Here is a 23,131-nt window from a genome sequence, read left to right on the forward strand (position 1 = left end):
CACTTCATGAAAATGTTTTACCAAAAATGCAGCAGATCCAACATGCCCTGTTGGAATCTATATAGAGATGCCTTCGAGGCAGTGTTAACGCACACTTTCTCATCTGGCTCAATGATGCCCCAAGCGAGGAGCTCTGCAATGCAATGCACCTTTGAACGCAACCAGCGTTACAGTGGTTGAAAGAGGCAAGCTAGCTTTCTGCGCCATTTGTTTAGGGTACCCGACCTCCCCTTGGAGGCACAGATGTGACTGTCCACGCAGTTGCCAGGCAGCGCAATGCACGCGCAATGTGAGGCCATATTCTCCGTTGCCCTCTCTCCCGTCGCATTGTGGCTCTGCACATCGGGGCCCCCCTTGCCCTCTCCACCAGAGGCCAACGACTCGCATGCGCAGGCCAGCTTCCCCCTTCTAGCTTCCACTGCTGCGGGCGAAGTAGTGCTAGCCATCGCTCCTAGCTGGTGCCGCCGTACCGCAGTCGAGTGTGAGCTATTCGGCGAGACAACAGCAGCAGGCAGCAGCCATAGCCAGCAAGAGGCGCAGGGGGGTTTGCAAAGAAAGCTTCACTTTAAAAGTTATTGTGCCTTGTATGAGCGGAGTTATTGGCAATAAAATGTTGCCCATGCCTTCATGGCCTTTCCCTTTTTATGCCATTCCCACTGCTCTATGGGCTGTGCTGCCATGCTGGTGTACAGGGATACCTGCAATGCTCTGCCTATCATCACACTGGGCTTTGGTATCAGCATCACCTCCAAGATCAGGTGGCATGACAAAAAAGCTCATGTGTGCTAATTGATGCTGCAGGCCACACTATGGATGCATTGGCACTGCGTCCCACTATCACATGTAATACCATCACATTACCAGAAATGAAGTTTCCCCATTTTGTGTCGTCAGGCTTTACCATGACAGTCAGTGCATTATGGCTCACCTGAAAAAGCACATGGATACTGTCGCTAAATGTGATGGTTGATAGATGTGATGGATGTTAGTAAATTTTCATTTTTTAATAACACTCAATTTGACTCATTTATGAACAAAAACACTGCAGCATGTGCAGATACATTTGTACAGTGCTTGGATACAATTCATAGGTGCATAATAAAGGTGCTGGAGCATGCAAACACAGAGGAGAGATGAAAAACTTAAGTGATGGCAATGTTGTCGACTCTGGAGGAGGCAGCCCAACTTGAGCAGAAAACTGTTCCACAAGACCGAAAATTCAAAACTCATGTACTTTATTGCGCTCTTTGACATGATGGACATTTACAAGTTTTATTCAGCAAACTCACATTGATCAATATAATGGCATTGCTCATAATGTGCTAATCCTGTCTGGAGGCATTGATAAGTTGTGATGTGTAAAGAAATCCAGCCAATGGCCATTGTATTTCATTGACCTTTACAATAAACATGAAAAGAGGAGATTTCAAAAAGTTAAAGGAATGGGCAAGTGGACCTTAACTAAAATCACAGGTTCCCTGCTGCTTGGTACAGGAATTACACCCAGTTCAGCTGTTCATGACAGCACTGTCTAGAGACTGGGCAGGTTTACTTACCATATTCACAATGCTCCACAGCCCCTTCAGCATGTTCCCTAGCGAGTGCAATCTGCAAACATAACCTAAGTGTACCGATATTTTCATTGGTGCAGAGAAACATCTGGCATAAGTGACAGAAATATGCGATGAAAAACCCAGAAATGAACTACAGATTCACTTATCTTTCGATAAATATTTTGAAAGACTGAACAGAAATCTGGTTTAACCCTTTCAGGTGTCAATTAATTCGGTTGATTTAAAACTTAATTTCCCCAAATCCCTTACATCTTCAGAATCATAAAAAGCGTACACAACTGCAGAATAGAATAAAAATTTTCAATTCTTTATCGAATTTTGTCAAGTTTACAGAATGTGGACTCCATGCAACAACTCGCTACAGGCACATCAGATATGAGAACATCAACTATTTCATGTCTAGCAGGCTTGTAAAGTACCTATTCAGCCACTTGAAAATTATGCCTGGTGCAACACATTGTGAAAAACAATGAAAGAAGTGAACCCGCTGCATACAATGACATACTCACACTGAGCAATAATTCCCCAAATCTACCTTCTCACTCTTTTTACTAAAACATTTTGCACATCTTATTCAAGGTTGCAGCAAAATTCCAATCGGATGTGTTTCAACACGTATATGACACATTTTAAGTGTCATATAGCAAATTTTCAGCTGAGCAAATTTTCAGGTTGCACAATATTGCTGTACAGAATGTGCAGTGCTTTAGCAGAGTGGGTGTGGTGTGAGGCCAGAGAAAAATATAAAAAGATTTGGTGGATCCCACGCAACGTTGGAATCGACGTTAAGCAGAGCTGCTTAATGTTGAATCAAGGCATGGTGTTCCATTTTAACGACCCCTTAAATGTCGAGTACACCACGAGACTTGTCGCACTGTTGGGGAATGCCTTGTGCAGCATAAACTTGTGGCACTAGGGGGCATACACGTTTGATCAAAACCAGCCTGTCGCACACACAGAGCCAAACTTGTCTTGCACAAAGTACTTGTCGAAGTACCTGTCAGTCTGCAAACATGATGCGTTGCTCTAGCAAGGCTGCCACCCATAGCTGATGCATCTTGCATTCGCGTACGTGCGAGGTGCTTGTCTTGCCATTCATTGGTTGCCAAATGTCAATGTTTGCTTTCTCGCTTCTCCATGTAATGCCCCCGACACTCTCTGCTCTCCACTACCACCGTGCATCGTTGTTCAGCTTTGTGTTTTAGGGCCAGCATACACTCAGATTCCGTGCCATGCTTCGTTGCATAACGAAGTCCCTCCTGCTCCACCTGCCGTTTCTTCAACTTGGTCCCTTCGACGCCGAGGATGTACACGCTTTGGTCCCATTTTAAGGACTGCACACTTCTGCGACTACTCACACCTACAGCCGGTTTAAACCTCCTACCTTTTCTGAGGTTTTGTCGCAGATGCACTCCTAGATGCTGCAACTGCTGGGCACAACTTGTGTTAGGCAAACCGACGTCATGTTTCTCCACCTTGCACTTCTTCCAGACACACATCACACTTCTCTGTCTGTGCTCTGGTGTCCTGCTCTCCCTCTCCCACATTTTACATGCACACATGCCTTGCTCCACGCTGTGCTATGATGTCATGTGCCAGCTGCTGCTAGGAGTAATGCCAAGGTTGTTAAGGCAGCACTCCACACAAAGTGGGGGGGAACAGCCAAAGAAAGCTTCGCGTTATGCTGCATTTTGCTTTTTTATGCTGCTTTTTGCTCTCAGCAGAGTATGCCACCATGTAAAAAGAAGCCACTTGCCATTGCACTCGAGGACGGAGAGGAGCAGCTGGGGTCTTCACATTGACTGACTGAGGCAGAAGCCTGAAAAGCAGCAGCCTGGGAGTGGATGCGTGCTCTTTGAAAAAACAAAAGGAAAAAGATTGTGAAGCAGCTTGTAAAAAAGGGGAGCAGGAAAGGAAAAGAGCCACGAGAAAGCGCCTCATAACTGCTATTCGTAGTAATTGAGTTAAGAGAGTCGGAGCCACTCGAGTCTGCCAGGTCTTTTTTTCTCCTTTGCTGTGTGGTCCATTTATGGAGGCTTCCTCCAGTTGTTCGCGCTGCTGCTGGCTATTTGTCTGCTGCAGGTGGCATGCGTGCGACGTTGAAGTGCTATACGTGTGATGTCGGTTCTACTGGCGAAGAGAGTGGCTCCTCGAGGAGAACGGCACACAGGCTTTCGTTTAAGTTTTCTACTGTGTTCATAGCACACATCAGTGCAGACCTTGTAGACACAATCGTCACCATGTGATCTAAGCACTGCACTTGCCTACTCTTGTCTGTGCTTGCCGCTTACCTTTATCTGCAGCATTTGCAGAAATTTCACTGCAGAGCTCCAAGGTTATTTTTTTTTAAATACATGTATCTGACTTACATTATGACCATATTTCCCCCCAAGACAAGCACACCGTCATGATGACCCACTTAGAAACAGTAGATGCCAGTTCCAGCTCCTTTAGCCTGAAATTGTTATTTTTCAATATGTACATGTAGAGACATCTTTCAATCATGCAAGGAAGCTGAACTAACTTCTGCACAGTGAAGCCGCACGTTTTTTACAAACTTTAGTAAAGATGAGCTCAGCTAAGCCTCAGTAGTGGTGGTAAAGATTTCAGCACGAGCCTCAGTAGCGACTTAGCAGTAGAGTAGTTACAGGCTGTGCAATGAACCAGGATGTTTCTGTCATACGATAGTAGCCCTGTATTTAAAAAAAAGACAAGGAAGAAAGCCCCAACTAGCAACAATTTCAGCCTTTTGCCAGACATCAATTGTTTTCAATTATCCTGGCTCATGGCACAGCTGTATGTGTAATATTCAGTTAACAATCTTCACCAATAGTGAAGCTATGAGTATGGCTGTTCCTGTAACGAGAAATCAAAGTAAATTAGGTCTTAAGAAAAACAGGAATAAATTTTTACAATTACATTATAGATATAAAAGAAGAGTATTATGCAACTAAAAGTCACGATGCTGACAAAGTGACCAGAGTTTTGTTTTCTTAAAATCTTGAAAGTGAGATTTTGTGCTTATTGCCAGCGCCTTGGTTTTCTCACATTATACCGCAAGATCACATATTATGGTCCAGATTGTTCAATATAACCTTTGTCACTGTTACTTGATTGGTTTGTTAAGAAAAGACATACTAGTCAATTTGTCTGCACCTATTGCCATTGAAGAAGCTAGCTACTGCAGAGGTGGCAGAAGCATAGACTGGTGTCACTGCATGTCAGCAACTGAAGAAAATGTAGAGAGCAGCGGTGGCAGTAAAACTGCTCAGCGGGCAAAATGGTTCATTTGAAAAAGCTGTTACATCTGCTCTTTTTTTTGTGTGTGTGTGTGCTCACAACATGACTTCACTTGATTTACTGCATAAAAACAAGTAGGTGAAAATACATTTTCAAATCAACAATCATCTTTCCCACACAACAAACGTCCTGGCACTGCTGCTGTCCATGTTATCCTCAGTTGCCAAAAGGCAGTGACATTAGTCCATGCTTCTTTCATCTCAACTGTAGTGTCCCTGTATTATAGTATATGCTCCCCAAAGAGCAGAGTTGCGCGATCGTTTGAACACACAGCTCTTGCTGCTATTTGGCAAAACATGGTCACGTGCGTTGAAAGTTGACAAGTCTGCTGTGGTTTGCGCTGTGTATTGCATCGGTTGGTGCACATATGCAGGGCATTTTTTTTTTCTTTAAGGAAACAAATTGGGGAGTTCTACAACAGTTCTCTTGTGGCACGTGCAGAGTCAGCAGTGTGTGGTGGCATGACCAGTATCGAATGTCATCCAGGGAACAGCCAGCGATACAGATGGCATTGGTAATAATGTGCACCCAGACACTGGCATCAGTGACAAATGATCACTAAGAACAGCCAGCAAATAGGGGCGTGCCAATAGTGATTTTTGAGACTGAATCGAATACAAATCGAATAGTGCCAGAAGCGAATCAAATCAAATATCGAATACTTTTTTAATAGTTTTCGAATAATGAGCAGCCGTTATCACAAATAATATAAAGCGATGTTCACATCCTGGTATTCTAAAGATTAGCAAGTTTCTGTCATTACATAGTATGTTATGAAGCTCTGTTAATCAAAAGCACAAATGGAGCATTAGAAGTAAAGAAATAGTTTCTTCGCATGCACAGGGCTCTTCAGAGAGTGCGAATGATCACTGTACAGCCTCTAAAGTATGGCTACCTAAGTGATGTAGCCTGCTCCACTACGCAAGTCCTCATGTTTTATGTATATATACTATGCCCGTGGGGTTGAAAATTACCTGCACTTTTGCACCAATTTTATGTTTATTTGGGTGCAGCTGACGTCCTGAAATATTTAAAAAGTATTTGAAGAATATTCACATTTACAAAAAGTGACTATTCGATTCAAAGAGGAATAGGACACCATTCGATTTGTTATTCAAAAGTGTCAAATATTCGCACACCCCTACCAGCAAAGCAACCTGCATCGCAGCCCCGAAGCAGCCGTAAGATCAGGCCAGTGCATGCTCAGCTTTTTTTATTTTGTCTGTAAAAAGCAAATGTTGTTGCCACCAATGTGAAATGAACGAGACCGCACTGTTGCCACTGAGCATCTTTCGCAGAATCAAGAGAAGTGGTTTTCCCCTGCATATCTTGGATGCTCTGGTGCGGCAGTTGGCGGACCTATGCACAACTCTGCTACCCCCCCCCCCCCCCCCCCCTGCGGGGAGCATATACTAAGACACTACGCAGCAGTATTTAGCTTCTCCAATAGCATGGGGTGCAGGGGAAGGCAACTTAGCATTATTTTCTTGATAAACAAAGCAAGTAACAGTGCCAAGTGTAATACTGAATGATCCAGAACACAAAATGTAATCTGGCTGCAAAGTCTGAGCAAAAGGAAGGCAGTTTATACTTTTTAATATAAATGCAAGTCACTGTAGATGGTGTCTTCTTTAGATGTGGCGAGGTCTACATCTGTTTGCTCTGGAGCATCTCATCTCTTCTATTTGCTCTAAAGGCCAAAACACAAGGAACAAATTTAAGACAGACTTTCAGCATGGGCGTTGGTTTGTGCAAGCTTTGTTCGCCAGCATTTTTGTGACATCAAAAACAATGTAGTGCTGGCTTATGCTCACTTGATGCTGGCTTTGTTCCTTGTGGAGTTCGAGCTTAACTGGTTGGCTGACAAGCAATGGGCATCATTGAAGAATGCCATACATTTAAAACTACAATTAACACCCATGAATATTACTAACAAAGCAAGGATTAAACACGAAAAATAGTGTTTTTCTACTACCTCTCTATTACTATTACCCATTCAATTCCGTTGTGCAGTGATGAACAGCTTTATATCGATTCAGGAGCAGTTATAAGAGGTACATCTCTTGAAATTCATAAGGCTGCTCAGCCCAACTCTTTAGGTAATAGATGCCTTTGCGACCCCCATACACACATGGCTGCGGCTAGCAAGATGATGAAGCCTTGTACATAAGTCATCTGGGACATACGGCAAATATCATAATTTAATAAAGTCGGTCAAAATCAAGAGTATTCATGGAAGGCTTGTGGTGTCTTCTGTATGTGATGAATATACGCGGTGGTGCTTCATGGAACGACGAAGCGAATAGTTCTGTTTTTATTTAAACCATGGGGTGTGAAACATATCGTACTGCACAAGGTGCTTTACTTTAGTTTTCCTCTTAGAGGCAGCATAAGCTGCACTCTAGTGCCTACACTATATTCTAGGCACTATAACTGCCCTGTACAGGATCACTTAATGGCTGCAATTCGAATTTGTTAACGATTGCATGGCTTTCACGAGCAATACGTTCCTTGTCATAATGATGTTTGGTTGGAGCACTTGTGGGAGGCCATGGCAATGCATGCCATGTCATTGATTGAATGATGCTGCAGATCACTATTAAACATTCTATCTCTTTTAATGGCTTGGCTCTCAACCTTTACTACGAAACTTTTCTTAGAGGCGAGTGCTGCTTACGGATTCATAAGCACATGACAAGTAGCCGCATTCAAAGCCGTAAGCAGCCACAGGAGTACTATTTCCAAGTGCCTGTTCTGGAGAACAGAGACAGTAGCAGCAAATTCATTTGCCGGAGGTGCCTGCCGAGCTTTTACGCATTAATGCAGTGCCTTTATTTCACAAGGGAAACCCACAGGAGAAATAGAAGCTGGGTGAAAGCTTTGCGGGCAGTATCCATCTCATATACACATTTATAATGTTAACTACAAATAGTAAGGTTGCTGTTCTGTATCAAATACAATGTCTGCAATGACTAAGTAATAAAGAGAATATTTTGAGCAAAACAACATAAAAAATGTTACATGCTGAATTTACAGGCATTATTTTTCACCAAAATTTTTTGACAGACACAGGTAGCTTCTGCATTGCAAGAGCAGTAAACCCATCCAACTCCACCTAACTTGCAATATCTAAGCCACAAATTTTTTCACGTCACGTGATTTCGAAAATAAAACTGCACTTTAACATGACATCAGTAAGTAGCCGAAACATCTTTCAGGAAGCATGGAACGAGTGGCCAGCAGGAGAGAAAGCAGCGTTCCTCAGCTGAGAAATCGGCGTTCGAGTGACGTCAATCGCAAGAGGGCACCATTCAAACTTCTTGCCACTAATACCAGATTCCCACCTTGACTTGACATGACATTACATGAAAGTAATCAAGAATCAGGTCCTTCATTACACAGACAATAGATGTAGTGTCCTGAAGATATAGTACTAGTACAAAGAGACGTTGATTGGTTAAAGAATGTTTTCCCTATGCTGTACTGTCTATCAGAGCTAATGCAAATAATGCATAACCAATTTCAGCCCACATGAAATCTATCATTAGACCCTCGAGCAGTTTGTGCCTCCTACACATGGTACTGAAATCTATGCCTAAAGATTGGAAACAATGCAGCAATGATGACGTGCTCAGCCGCATTAGTGCTTTTGACAGCTATCCAATACAGTTAAACCTCGATATAACTAACTTTAATATAACGAAATTCTTGATATAATGAAGTAGTTAACTTTTCATAACCTCTTGTCCATAGAACACCTTGCATTGAGAACCTCAATATAACGAAGTGTGTTTGTACATGATTTCAATATAACAAAATTTCACTGCCCCTGCAAAGGAATGCCAAGAAAATAAATGGAAACTTCCGTGGGCGCAGATGGTCAAATTAATGAATTACAAGCGGCTGTTTACAAACGCACCTCTCAAATCGCGCGCCGCGCGAATAGAGCGACCGCCAAAATGGAGCCGCATCATGTTCCGTATAAAGTCCAAGGGCGACAAGATCCTATCGCGTCCCGCGCACTGTGTGCTTTGGGTGCGAGTGAAAGCGTGCGAGGGTGAGACAAGAAAGACAGTGGCTTCACGAGTGCGGCCTTCTCGCGTGAGCAAAGGGAAAGAGTGGGAGGGGAGCGAGCTCACGGTGATGCGATTAAGCGCGTGCGTCTCGGTTGTGGTTGCACATAGTCGTAAGCGCGGCTGAGACCATACACAGCTGTGCACCCTGCTTTAGATGCAATCTGCCACATGTGCAACGAGTGGGTGTGCCGACACGGCGTGGCATCATGCAAGCTGTCTTCCCGCGCGTTTGGTACAGGAAGTTAAGTAATCTCGAGTTTTGGTAAACCGTTGGAGCGAGAGGCAGATGACGCATTCGCGCCCTGCTGCCAGCGCTTTTCATAACAGCGTCGTCCCAGTGCGGGCGACGCTGTCAGCCGCGGGGCAAAGTGCACGCGAAAGTGTGGCTAGCTGCCCTTAATTCGTACCACCGACGTGAACATATTGTCGACGTGGCATGAAACCGTATCATTCGTCGCTGACTCTCAGATTTATCAAAATGAATTGTTTTCTCTTTCAAATTTGCTGTTTTCGATTGACCGATAATTTGAAAAATTCTGCGGCCACTTTCCGTGCAAGAAAGATTGATCAGGGACTGCACTTATTAGCATAAAAGGTCGAATTTTATACAACGAAATTTCGATATAACGAAGCGAACTGCCGATTGTACCGACTTCGTTATATCGATGTTTAACTGTATCACACATTTTTGCCTGCACAGCAGGGTTGCATGGAACAGCTATGTCTTGAGGAGAGACTTCGTACATGTCGACAAATTCCTGTTACAACAAAATGAGTTTATATGACTGCAATTGGTGCAAGCAGCTAAGCCAATTATTTATTATTTCTGTTTTCTTCTTTAACAAAAGGTATGTAAGCTTTCTACCTGATGATGACCATGAAAATGCCTACACTAATGAGTAAAATGATTTCACCTGTATTAGTAATTACCCCTCTACAATACCAAAAGTGCCACTCTTACTGCGAGAGGAGGCTTGGTAAGCCAGAAAAGGCACAAAAAGGAAAGACTGATGGAACCACCACCTTGAAGTCCGACCTTGAAATCCCGCAGCAGCTCGCCATAACATTATGGATTTTGACAGCATCAGCTAGAGCCTAGTTAAATGTTAATTGCTAAAAATGGATTACATTGTGTTTCAAAGGAGCCAAAGTTAGAATATGGGAAGTTTCGGGAACTATTACCGAACCCACATGGCCCAAAAATGAAAATAAAGAATAAATAAAAATACATTCAAGTCCGTGACGTTACCATAGCGTAAAGTACTGAGGTATTGGTGCAAAATTTTAAAAATTTTAGTTTGACCTTCATTTTTTCGTTTAATAATCAACATATTACTGTGAAATTAATGAAAATAGACTTTTCAAAAACTACTTCATTAGTATAACTGATGTTGTGTTTCACTTTAGTGTCTTTTTAAAGTTATCTGGAATAAAAATGCAAGTTCTCACATAAGCCATACACAGCACAGGCCCAGCAACACTTCTGACCATAGTAAATAGCCCTGTCCAGTCACCATATCATACTGTCATGAACACCCAAGATAAACATTACAACTGTAAGTGCAACTGTAAGTGAAACAAACAACCTACAATTTCACCAGAAAGATTGCTTGTTTGCAGATGTGTAGATGCAGCACATTTACCATACAGATAAAAAACGGAGCATTTGTTGGCCCCAAACTACCCAACTTTAAAAGTTAATGAACACAATAATCAACAGTAACTGAGTGGACTGTACTATGCACATTAAGCACCATAGAGAGTGCTCGCAGTTCTACCGCCGATCGTGTTCGTGACCAATATCTAGTTAACAACCAAAAACCCACCAGCTTGTGCCAAGCCTTTCCTGTGGGTATTTTGAAAGCTCCTTCATTCCTTTTTTCCCAGGTATGTGCAAGTCAGTAATCAATGGCTATTCGCTGGATTCCTTGAGGTGCCACAAATGAGCACTCCAGTGGAGAAAATGAACTTAATGCACTAGCAATCCTACAAACACTTAAAGTTATTAAAAGTACATCATGACAACTTGTCAATGGGTGAAGCATGGAGAGCTTGCAGCGTGCTAGAAAAATTAAAAAAGAAGGAAAGCCTTGGGGGAAGTGAAGGGAAATTTTTGGACCTTCATAACTCTACTGGTACAAAATATGAAAACTTCTTGTGCAAAAAGATTCCCGAGGTGGTGCCTTTTCACACCAAAGGCTTTCTTAAAATATGTCAAGCTTAAAGAGGCCATGACAAATTTTCCAGCTTGAATCATGCATTGCATGTTAAAACAACAGATGTCCCACAGTAAGCTGGCAAAATTTGAGCACATTTGGTGTGGTAGAAAACCTGTATTTGAATTTTTTTTTTTAATATTGCAGCTGAACTTTACAGCAGTATGGCAATACAAACTGGTAACGAAATGTACTCGCACCACCAGTAACAGCTTCCTCGAAGTAACAAAAGCCAACCTTGAAAGTCATGCTTTTGTGTACTGCAAGAGCCAGAAGTACCTAACTGCAGGAACATGAAATAATACGTCATGGTTGCCATGTGTCATTTCGTTTTCCCATGGGCATCTCAGTGGTCAGCCTGAGAAAGTTTCTGCAGGTGCTCACTATTTCATGCTGCTTTTATCGCACGTGTAAAATAATTGCAGGCAGAATTCAAAGGCAATGGCCTTGCTGCGCCGTCGGGTGCCACAATGTGTAGAGCAAGATGTCCGATGTGGTTTAGGGACTGTTCTGAAGCAGAGAACACAGCAGTGGCCCTGCACTTCCAGATGTAATGGTGGTAGCTGTCGGTGAGAGCGGTGGCTTAGTGTCAGCAATTTCAAATTGAATATCAGATTTTAAAATTTTAAAAGAAAAAAAAAGGGCAGAAAGACATACTAACTGAAAAAATGTATGACCCGAAGTCACTAAAAAATCTGGCAGACTCAACTGTAGTTGACATCTAGTTAATGCGAAGCATTGCGTGAATCGTTGCAGTACAAGATGCGAGCGCACGCCGAACTCGTGGGCCCCAAGTGGCCCAAGACACATGCTGTCGTTCTTGCGGCTTCGGCAAGTTTACATCTGTGCTCCTCAAATTTTCGTGTGGGGCATTTCCCACATTCCCACTCGAAGATAATCGTTGCAATACGAGATGCTGACACGCGATAAACTGGTAGGGCCCGAGCGGCTCGAGACGTGCTTTGCTGTTTTCCCATTGCATAGCAAAATGATTTAAGATGGCAAAGGGTAGCCGAAACAGAATCGAACTGGTGGGCGACAACAAAATGTAATGCCGCCAGAGCAGAACACAACGCTCACTTTGCGCTGCCTGAAATAGGGAACAGTGGTTCATTTGGTTTTTTCCTTATTAAAGGGACACTAAAGGGAAACATTAAGTCAAGCTAAAGTGATAGATTATTGCTCGAGAACATCTAAGGCGACAATATTATTGTAAACAAAGTTTTAGTAATCGAGAAATTGAAGTAGATGCAGAACACGATTTGACACTCACCCGGGACATTCAAGCACTAGACCAATGATGTAGGCACTCCTCATTATAATTCTGTCGCTACGACTCAACCACTCGTAATAAAAAGATCATTGCATTGAATTATAAGATGGAAGAAAATGCTACTTTTCCCTTTCTATTTGAGTTTTACAAAAAAGAACTCATTGACATTACCCTCGACGATGACACGAGCGGTTGAAAGGTTTTGTTTTTGCTCGACCTTGACCACTTGCGCTTTGGTATTTCAGTAGTTTTATTATTGCGTAGTGCTGCGCTGGTATTGCTGGCTGACGAAACACGCACAAACTGCAAGTAGCAGAGAATTCCATGTCCACATGATTTCACCGCATGCCAGAACGGTCTACGCCACTTGACCAAGAGCAGCTGCAGTGGCGAATTAAATGGTCTGTTCCGACTCGTTTTCTCTATGGTCGCGTGCTTGCGTTCTGCGCAAAAAAATGTAGCACCATCTGTCGGGTGCTGTTTGTGGCACCCGTCCGTCAGGCGCCACTGACAGCAGTAAAGGGCGGTGATGGTATATATGCACGAGTATGCAACAGCACCACTCTCCGCTCGAGGGCGAGCTACAGGTACACCGACCCTTCAGATGCGATTTTCTCCTAAACTAAGTCATTTCTTGGCATAAAACAAGTGCTGCAAGGTTTCTGGAATGACATTTTAACCGTCCATGTTGACCTAATATTTCCATTTAGTGTCCTTTTACAATCGTGTAGTACACTTCTAATGGACTACGCCATACGTGCAGTGAAACAGATAGGTGAAGATGCTTATCGCAATAGGGTTGGCGGTGACAGCTGTGAATCCGAAGTGTGACAATCCGTGAGATTTGCTGGTACCGGAAAAGGAAACTGAGTGTGCGCCAGCATTTCCACGAGACACGGGCAGGCGAGTATTGTTGGGAAGCGCCTCTCGTTCACATGGGATCTAGTGGATGGAAAACTTATCCTACGACCGCAGTTTGGCGACGTACTGAACGTTGGTGCTTAAAGATTGTGTTTTTCAGGAATGTATTGCCAGTAAAAAAGTCTAACTGTATTGGCTGATTTATTATTTTCTCGAGCGCGAATGTTGCCATCGGGAAATTGTAGGAAATGTGATTGCATCAACGAGGTTCTACTGTAACCATATTGGCCCCTCTACTCTCAGTTATAATGATAAACTGAGAACAGTTGGACGACCGTGTCATGGCCCCTTTAATATGCATCATGCTAAACAAGGTAGTAAAAAACATGCATGCTTGCACAAATCCTCATTCAGATGAGCATGAGGCTCACCCTCTTGGCATTTTATTATGGCCAAGGTGGCCCATTTTTCACAGCACTTCGTGTCAGCAGTCACCAATCAAAGTGTCACACTTGCATATTCATTCCTTTTTATGCATTCTTACTACTGTTACATTGCAAACTCGCATGCTATTTCTCAACAAAATGCTGCATTCAAAGAGCGGCAGATTGTGAGCGCAGATTGTGCTTGCCACTAAACTAACCTAAGCTCTGTTGTGCCTTTCTAACATAAGTATATAAGGAGGTCTATAGTTGTAATCTAAATTTGAGCAGAGATGGTATGTTGCCAGATTAGAATATTACAGTACGCTTACTTTACATACAAATGAACTAGAAATCCTGAATGACTAGCTTAAAAACTTGCCCTTATGGGTTGTGTCTTTTCACAAAATATAAAACCAGACAAAGGTCTTACAGCTTTAATAAAATGCTGTGCAGATTTCTAAGCAAAATAATGTTAAAAAGCAAAAAACTTCGTTGTAATTGGAAGGCAATTTACCATGTTGGTGACAGCCTGGAAGCTCTCTTGGATGGTCGGCATGACAGTAAACTTGCAATGCCCTTGATAATTTGAAAACACAATGTTTCGCATCCTAAGCATAAATGAACAACAAAAATATCCAGTATAAAATCATGGCTATGCTTATGTTCTTGGTGCTGCAGGCAGCATGTGTCATGAGTGAAACATTCCAGAAGCACACATACCAAGTGCCATGCCTGCACAGCACAGTAGTTCCTGAAAAGCCAAATGTATGTCCAGAGATGATTTGCACTTGTGCTCAATACAGTTCGTTCACACAATAGTGCAGAACACTTGTTAGCCAAGCAGCGGCAGAACATGAATCCCTGTTACTGGCCCCACTCCATCAAAAATGTTACACAGCTTTGCGAAGAGAAAGCTGAGTACACTCACTAGAATGTGAGATGCAAGCGACATTGTCACGAGCCGTGCCCAAACAGAAAATAAGAGTTGACACTGCCTGAGAAACCAGCCCCAGCAGCATCATCAAGGCAACCTCCATCATTGGTGGCATCACCCACAGAATGCGAGAGGGGTAAGTTGACAGGAAAAGAGCTGGACTGCTTTAGAGGCCAAGTGGAGGTCTTCACAGCTCTTGTATCCAGCTGCAAAAAAGCAAATATGGCACCACACGATAAGACAGATAGACAAATATGAATACCATATAAACTAAATACATTCTGCTGTATGTCACCCCATGTAGCCACTTATGTTTGCCTTGCCAGTGAGACAAGTAATGCATGCCTGTATGACTTGAAGGGACGAGAAATATGCTTAGAAGGCTGAGTGGCCAGTGAGCTCAGCATAAATTTACCATGAAGCTCACAAAAGTGTACAACCATGGCATACCTGCCAACCTCAAGACTTTCAAATTCATAAACTCGTGACCAGGGGGGGGCATGGGAATTTTGCCGAGGAGTACGAGTTCAAACACACTTCGAAGTACTAACGAGCCTTCGAGCATGCCATCACACTTTGAAGCCGCTATGGCTATGAAACACTGGAGTGCCGGAGTCACACTGCGCCGGATGCAGCAGCTGGATACACAAAAAAAAAGAGAGAGGCCAACAAAATAGGGCATACTCGCGAAAAAAGGCGTAGCGAAGGCGACAGGCTAGATGACAGGCCACAGCTTCCTATACAGAAACTGTGCCTGCTGCATCAACCCGAAATCACCATTGTCTCTGGGGGTGCCACTTACATAGGGTGGGTCTCTATGTTGAGAGTAACGATAACCAGTGACATAAGGTCGTCCAACAACCCGGCAACGTCACAGAGTGAAAAATGTCCTTACTGTGCAGACAATAAAACTTATGGCGCACACCCCTATCTCTATGCGCGCCCCCACCCACCAGCAACGGTGTGGCTTCATTAGGAATGAAAATTTTTTTTCGTGAATAAAACTAATTGTTCTCAAAAATTGAGTCGACATTCGTAAAATCGTAAGACCGGTCCAAATTCGTACATTTTACAGAAAATTCGGGAGAGTTGGCAGGTATGCCATGGTGACTGATGCATGCCGCAGTTGCCCCTTTCAAACCCTCTGTCAAGGAATATGCATCACTAGTGACTGCTGCGATAGAGTAGAATGTAACACATCCAAGACAAAGGAGCACATACAAACACACATAGAACAGTTTGTGTGTGCCAAGTGTATCCTCCTTCCACTTCACATTACATTCCACTGGGTGCAGCTATTAGGATGTCATAACACACACACACACACACACACACACACACACACACACACACACACACACACACACACACACACACACACACACACACACACACACACACACACACACACACACACATTATTTTCTATAATGTGCTACTGGCTGTATACTTATAGGGGGGCCCTGCGACACCTTTCCTTCAAACCTGAGAACATACTGGAGAGAGTGCGATGCCTTTCAATGAAAACATTCTAAAAAATGTGTTTGAGAAGAATCTAATAATAATGAAACTATAAAGAGCACAGCATTTACTCTCCCCATTACCCCTCAACCGAAAATTTCTACTCAGCTGGCATGCCTGCCTATTGCTCCTTTCATACCTTTTCTCCTTTGTGCAGTGCACTTATGGTAATCCTTCAAGGTTGGCGTCTGATAATGTGCCTGAGAGTGATAAAGGAGCGATGACAGGATAGGCGAGACAGGTTAACAACCACTGATTCCCTGCTAGCTTAAAGATTGGCGAATGACTGATGTCATTATTGATGGTAGCAAAATAGAAGAGACCTCAAAAGCAGGAGAGAGCGAGTGATCTCTTATGCAAGATAGTGGGCTCTATGCTGCATGCAGAAAAATAATACCATATTTGGCTCGCTCATGTTCATGACAGCAGTGCCCTTAAAAATTTGCAGTTATGCCCAAAAGGCAAAGCACTGATTGCGATAGGAATTTGACAGCTATAAGCAGTAAGGTTAGTAGTTTTCGCAGCTGTATAAACTGTGGTAAGCATTCGCTTAATAACTAAATTAACAAGCACGATATCAGGCTCGCACAGGCAAACGTGGACACATCTCACACGATGACCGTGGTGTCAGAACGCTACTATGATGAAGAGCGGCAGCAGTGGCGAGTGAATTCCTCTTCGTGCTGCCTCTCGCTTCAACGTGAACTAGGCACGCCAGAACACAGCACACACGAAGCCATCAGCTATCTCGGGTTGGCTAGCCTTCGAACCCACCATAGATTTCCCCCAAGACACACGCGGTCACACTCAGCTGCGCCATGCACAGCTGGAGTAGAAGCGAAGATGCATGATACTCTGCCCCCCATCTCGAACCCCCCTTCTCCCCTACCCTTAATAGCGTGTACACATCCCCCTGCTCCCCCACCTTGCGGGCTCAATAGGTTGGCGCACACTCTCCCCGCCTTCATCCCTTGCGCGTACGAGAAGACACCACCGCACCAAGTCAGCCTCCTTTTTGCCTTCCCCTCACATGTTTTCCCACGCACCTACAGCATACAGCATGCGACCGCAATCTTATTGCACTTGGACTTTATACGGAACCTCATGGCAACAATGACAGCAGAAATTCACCTAGAGTGTCCATATATTTGATATCGCAATAAAAGCCCACATGCATGCATGCATATATGCAGACCATGGTTTTCAAGATAGGACAATGCGACTATCTTTCCCAGGTCATGCCACTTGGTGTACTCCCCAGTGTAGTACAGTTGAACCCGCTTATGATCTATGTGGACTCGCCCTTCAAGACGTGAAAAAATTAGATTCACAGTCGTTCTGCAATAGGTCAAGCCTTTTCGCTTCCTAAAGCGGCTCCTGTTGCTGCATACTTAAAAACGAATTGAACCACCGTTGCAACGAATCAAATCTGCTGTTACTAGAAAAACTTCTGCACGAAGCCCACGAAAAAATTCCTTCCTTGATGTTCAGTATCAACTGTGAAGAAGTTTTCAGTGAAAGTCGACAGTTGCATTGTTTTAGTTTCTGCTAGTAGAAACCCTAAAAGAGTGGAGTGCCGCCATGCTCCCATTCGCTTCAGCGCATTCTACCACATCGTTTTCAAATGCATCAGTAAAGCATGTTAGCAAACAGTTTGCGAAGTTTGTGCATTCGCAAAGGCAACAAACAAAATGATGACACTTTTTTTTCTTTTTTTTTCTTGTACAATAGTGGCCAGACAACAGAAATTATTTCGAAGATTGCTATAACATGAGGGGGCACTTTACCACTACTAAATATTTTGGGGGGACAACAAGACCTTTATTTCCATCCTTACGGTAGCCTGCAAATCATCGTTTAAAAAAATCAGCTTAATTTGTGTGTAATGTCAATCTAAAGAACGAAATGCAGCGTCATAGTTCTTTCAAAATGTCAACCAATTTCATATTTTACAATCGGCAGGACTTGAGTGGAGTCTGGGTACTAAAACAAAGTGTTCTAGAAGGCTGAAAGGGGAAACTAGTGCAGCATACATGCCACGATTTGCAAAGGTCTTGCTAGTCTCACCGTTATGGCCTTTAGGGCTGCTCATCAGCCACGCGTATTTCTATTTTGTAAACGGCACGTGAAAATCAAACTTTTTTTGTTGCCTGCTTTGCAAATAGAACTTCTCTGCGTGCGTGTTTCAGTGAAAATTACAGCTTAGACCACTTACAACGTAACCGTTTATAGTGCTAAACTGGCTACAATGCAGCCTTTTCTGACTCCCGTTTACACACCCATAGAACTCCATGTATACGCATATCGCTTACAGTGCAGCCGCGTGAGATGAAATACCTGTTATAATGTGGCTTCCGCGGGACAATCCGGTCGACAAGCGCGCTAGTGAGCACGCTTCTCAACGAGGTGCACCCACTAATGGGAAAAGGAGAGCAACGAGGGCGATACGGCCCAAGCATGAGATGTGGAGCAACCGAAAAAAAAAAAAAAAAGTGGCGGCAGTGTTTGCGGGCGCGTGGTGGTTGCCTAGACGCCGGAGAAGCTTTTTGCTCGGCTGCTTATCAGCGGTGCGCTTTGCACTGAACACGGCTTCAGATTCTGTGCACCTGCCGCGATGCGCGTCATGAAGTGCAGATATCGCGCGTGCGACACTGTCAGTTTAAGCAGTGCTCTGCAAATTTGGTTTGAAGCTATTAGGCTTGATGCGCAATTGTTAGCTTCCGCCGTTTGTACCAGTGTGCACACATACAAACTTGGTAAGCATTCGTAGTAGTTGCCGTTGCTGATCACCCGAGGAACCAAACTCTGCTTCGTACGCATTGCTAGTTCAGCCTGTGGGCGCGAGTGCATGCATAGTCTCTATGTATTCGTCTACGGATACGAACATATCAAGGGCAAGCTTCCCGCGACGGCATGCCACCCGGCACAACGTTTACAGAACCTGCTTCAGTTGCCAAAATCTCTGCCTCAGCTGTACTCTCAAAGCGGCGCCTGACCGACTTCCGGTACAGGTGGCGTGACCGCAGCGACAGGCTCTATGTAGCAGACGACGGAATAAGAGCGAAGGCGGCGGCTCAAGTACAGCTGCGACTATCTGTGCGCAAATATTGAATTGCCTAGCCAACCAATAATTTCCCCCTTTAGGCTGTCGTGCAGTTAATATCGCAGGACTATTCATTTTACACAGCGCCAAAAAACATGGGCAAGGGAGAACACGGGTCGGGTGCCTGCGAGCAGTGTTCCTTTTGCGTTTCCTCTCAAACAGCGCTCATTTCGTGTTCTCCCTTGTCCGTGTTTTTTGGCGCTGTGTAAAATGAATGATCCGTACCAACTAGGTCGCACCCAAACCCTTCTGAATCTCAGGACCGCTCGGCACTTAACCTGTAATGGGAGGTCGGTTGGCGCTGCTGGCTCGCGCCAAGTGCAAGGCGACAAGGGTTAATGTTACTCACTGGTTATGCGCACTTTGCGACGACAAAAAGAGCAGCTTTGACTGACATTCTTGTCCTGGTTAACAGATCTACTCTAAAAGGTTCTTGTAGGTTGGAAGCAAATGCACTATTGCAGAATTTCGTCGCAAGTGCGCAAGGCGAGCCGTCTCGTATACCCATGTTAGTTTTTTGCTCGCGCTTCTTGCGGTGAGAGTCTATACGATTATGAAAGTTGCAATCCCGATAACTTATGCTAAGTACGGTTTGAACGCGTTAAGCCTAAGAAACGGCAGAGATACGACGGTAGGTTGGGGAAATCTTTGGGCACGCTCCCTTCCACAAGTCTCCACTACCCCTTGTGATTTCGACTTATTACCTACTTACAATGCGGGTCTTAAGATATGCTCTGGGTGAAAATTTCAAGCTCACAAATACATTATAGAGAGAGTTAGCTTCATAACATGCAGGACTCGACCCTAGGCTCACAAGATATTATAATTCGTACTGAGGGCCGAATCTTTCATAATATGCCTTAATTATGCATAATTGGCCTTATTTAATAATTGACAGCCTGAGCACCCGTTCAGTGCGTCAACATGCGCGAGCGGTTCCGTCAGCTGCGGCACAGCGGTGACTATGATAGCTTTAAAGGATTTTGCAACACGCCCATGAGCACTAACACTCACTGACATCAGCGACTACGATGCATTTTTCAATAACAAGCGTGCTTTCTTCAGCCTTTATTGCATATAAGGCAACAAAACTACTGGTATCGTCATAGTCAACAATTCTACGCCAACTCGTAGATGGCAAGCAAGCATCTTCATTATCCCCTTCAAAGTGAGCCCACCACTATCCCAAGTCAAGTCAACATTTCCTGCATAATCTTGAGGCTCATGTCACAGCTTGACTGATCTGGTTTCGGAGATCTCTCCAGCACCATCTTGTCCTGCTCTGGCATATTTCTCTCCTTCATTGGTGGCTTTGAAATATATGACGGTACCCGCCGTGGTGGCTCAGTCAGCTAAGGCGTTGCACTGCTGAGCACGACATTGCGGGATCAAATCCCGGCCGCAGCGGCCGCATTTCGATGGAGGCGGAATGCAAAAACGCCCGTGTGCTAGTGTTGTAGTGCACGTTAAAGAACCTCAGGTGGCCAAAATTAATCCGGAGCCCTCCACTACGGCATGCCTCATAATCAGAACTGGTTTTGGCATGTAAAACCCCAGAAAGAAGAAGAAACATACGACAGTTGATTGGGGAAATCTTTGGGCACACTCCCTTCCACAAGACTCCACTACCCCTAGTGATTTCGACTTTTTACCCATTGATAATGCGGGTCCAAAGATGTGCTCAGTGTGAAAATGCACATCGCACACTTTCGATTTGTCTGACAAACTTTTGTCCAGATGGCAATGGCGCGAACCCACGCAGCGCAGAGAGCCGATCACACAGAGCCCAGAAGTATCTCGATGATTTGTTTGTCCTATAACCTCCTGTGCAGCCGGACACACAAAACGCCGGCATTGCAGACATCCGAAAATCCAGACGACACACGCACTCCCGCACTTGTTTGCGCACGCTTGATGAAACTAGCTGGAGCCTACTGGGACTACAGCGCCACTCACCGCCGCAGCTTGCGGCGGCGGTGTGCAACACCGCTGAGTTCCAGAACTGAAGCAGGTTCATAAACGTAGACAACCCCGCCAACTAGGCCTAACCAGCGCGCTATTGTTGGCGATCAAAGTTGTGGTTTGGTGCCGAGTCAACGAAATGCATTGCAATGGCTATACGGCACATGAAAAGCAGAGAAACTACCTTGATAACGAAAGTGAGGGCACGGGCAACACTCGAGTGGTGGCAACTTGGTCCGCAGTCACAATGTTTTCGACACTGTGCATACACTGATGAGTCCAAGAGATCGGATGGGACACTGTACTGTGCCTGAAATTTTCGTCGCCGTCGAATTTAAAAAATTTATTACTTTGTCATTACGTTAACCATTCAATGTCCGCAAATTTTAACGGGTGCAAAACTCAACTCAAGAAGCTCAACTGACAAGTTGGTAATGTAACCGCTTATAGTGCAGGACCGGATATAATGCGGTCTTTTCAGACTCCCGTTAATTTTCCTATAGCACTCCATGTATACACGTATCGCTTATAGTGCAGTTGCGGGAAACGAAATACCGGTTACAGTGCGGCTGCCTGGGAGTACGGAAGTCAGAAAAGACGGCGAACGCTTACCTCAAACGGGTGCCCCTGGAAGGGCTCGAGGAAGAAAGAGAGACGAAGTGAAGGAGAAGGGCACGTGGTGCGAACGAACAGCCAGTGAGGCTGAAACCATAATCTGGAGTGCGAGTCCTGAAATATCACGGCGCGCATAGCGAGCGAGGGCCACGAAACTGCCAAGGCCGGCCTAGCTCGCTTCACGATAACGGCAGTAAACGAAACTTCAGGGAGCGAGCGGCGCCGGCACGGCACGGGGAAGGGCGCACGCAGAGACCGTGGAATGTGAGGGAGGAGGGCGGCAGGGAAGCGGATTTCGCCTCGGCAACTCCGCCGCTTTGGTGGCTCCCCTCGCCCTCCCTCATACCTCCCTCACTTTCGACTCTCACTGTGCGCGCCCGCCGCCGTGCAGGCGCCGCCGCTACAGCCGGCCCGGCGGCAGCTCTCTGAAGTTTCGTTTTCTGCAGTTATCGGGAAGCGGGCGTTGGCCGGCCTGAGACAGCGCCGCTGCTTCCCTCTGCGCCGTAGCCGCAGCGTGCAAGGTCAACACGTGACTAGAAAGTAGAGGAAGCATAAAGGAGAAAGAAGGGTTCACTGCCATTTTCTACGCGTGGCTGAGACGCCGGCATGTACACGCATGTTTCGGCGCAACGCAGAATCGGCGACCTTGCCATTTGAGAGAGGGTGAAATTTCCACCGCGTTTTTTTTTTTTTTTGACATTGAGGGGTCTCTCCTAAGCTTTTACTCTATGGCGGTGCCGGCGCAATGCCGGTCGGAGGCGCCGCCGCGTGATTTGGTTCCAGTTAATGAGATCCGACTGTAAATGGAAACGTTCTAGCCGCATTCCTCGACTGTCGCATACGCGTGACGGCTCAGTGCACATGTTTTGCATATGTGCGGGCCTTGAAAATTGTTACTTTGGTTATAGTAGTGTGGTACCGCTTATAGTGCGGATATTCGCGACTCCGGCGACTTACGTTATAAGCGGTCTACACTGTATATAATTACCTCAGCAAACAAAATAAATAGTTGTTCCATTTCTTTAAAAATTTTTTTAAGAGTTCTAATTATTTTTGTTTCTACAGAAACAAACTTTGTTCTCACAAAAGAAAAAAATTGTACTAAAAGCCACTCCGTGATATGGCCTGGCTGTTACTGCTTTTGCAGCTGCATTTTTTTATTGCTTTCGATGATTATTTTAAAAGGGCATGAATGCGAGCTAATTGGTATGAATCCATCAGTGAAAAAACAGCGTGAAATAAACACGGACAAGGGAGGAACACAGGACAAG

At 44.7% G+C, this 23,131-nt stretch overlaps 1 protein-coding gene across 5 annotated transcripts in view; it reads right to left on the reverse strand.

Moving 5' to 3' along the window:
• Window positions 1-1,206: 1,206 nt before the first annotated feature.
• LOC119464597 (uncharacterized) overlaps window positions 1,207-23,131 on the reverse strand; it is a 91,730-nt gene continuing 69,805 nt past the window's right edge. For 4 of the 5 annotated variants that reach the window (XM_037725634.2, XM_037725628.2, XM_049668896.1 and 1 more), the window contains exon 10: window positions 1,207-14,865. In XM_037725634.2, the coding sequence (XP_037581562.1) occupies window positions 14,680-14,865 (186 nt within the window). In that variant the 3' untranslated portion in view covers window positions 1,207-14,679. The remainder of the gene's footprint in view (window positions 14,866-23,131) is intronic. The other variant, XR_007467509.1, reaches the window with a different exon arrangement.

Source organism: Dermacentor silvarum, chromosome 1, assembly GCF_013339745.2.
Source record: "Dermacentor silvarum isolate Dsil-2018 chromosome 1, BIME_Dsil_1.4, whole genome shotgun sequence".
Classification (NCBI taxonomy): Eukaryota; Metazoa; Arthropoda; class Arachnida; order Ixodida; family Ixodidae; genus Dermacentor; species Dermacentor silvarum.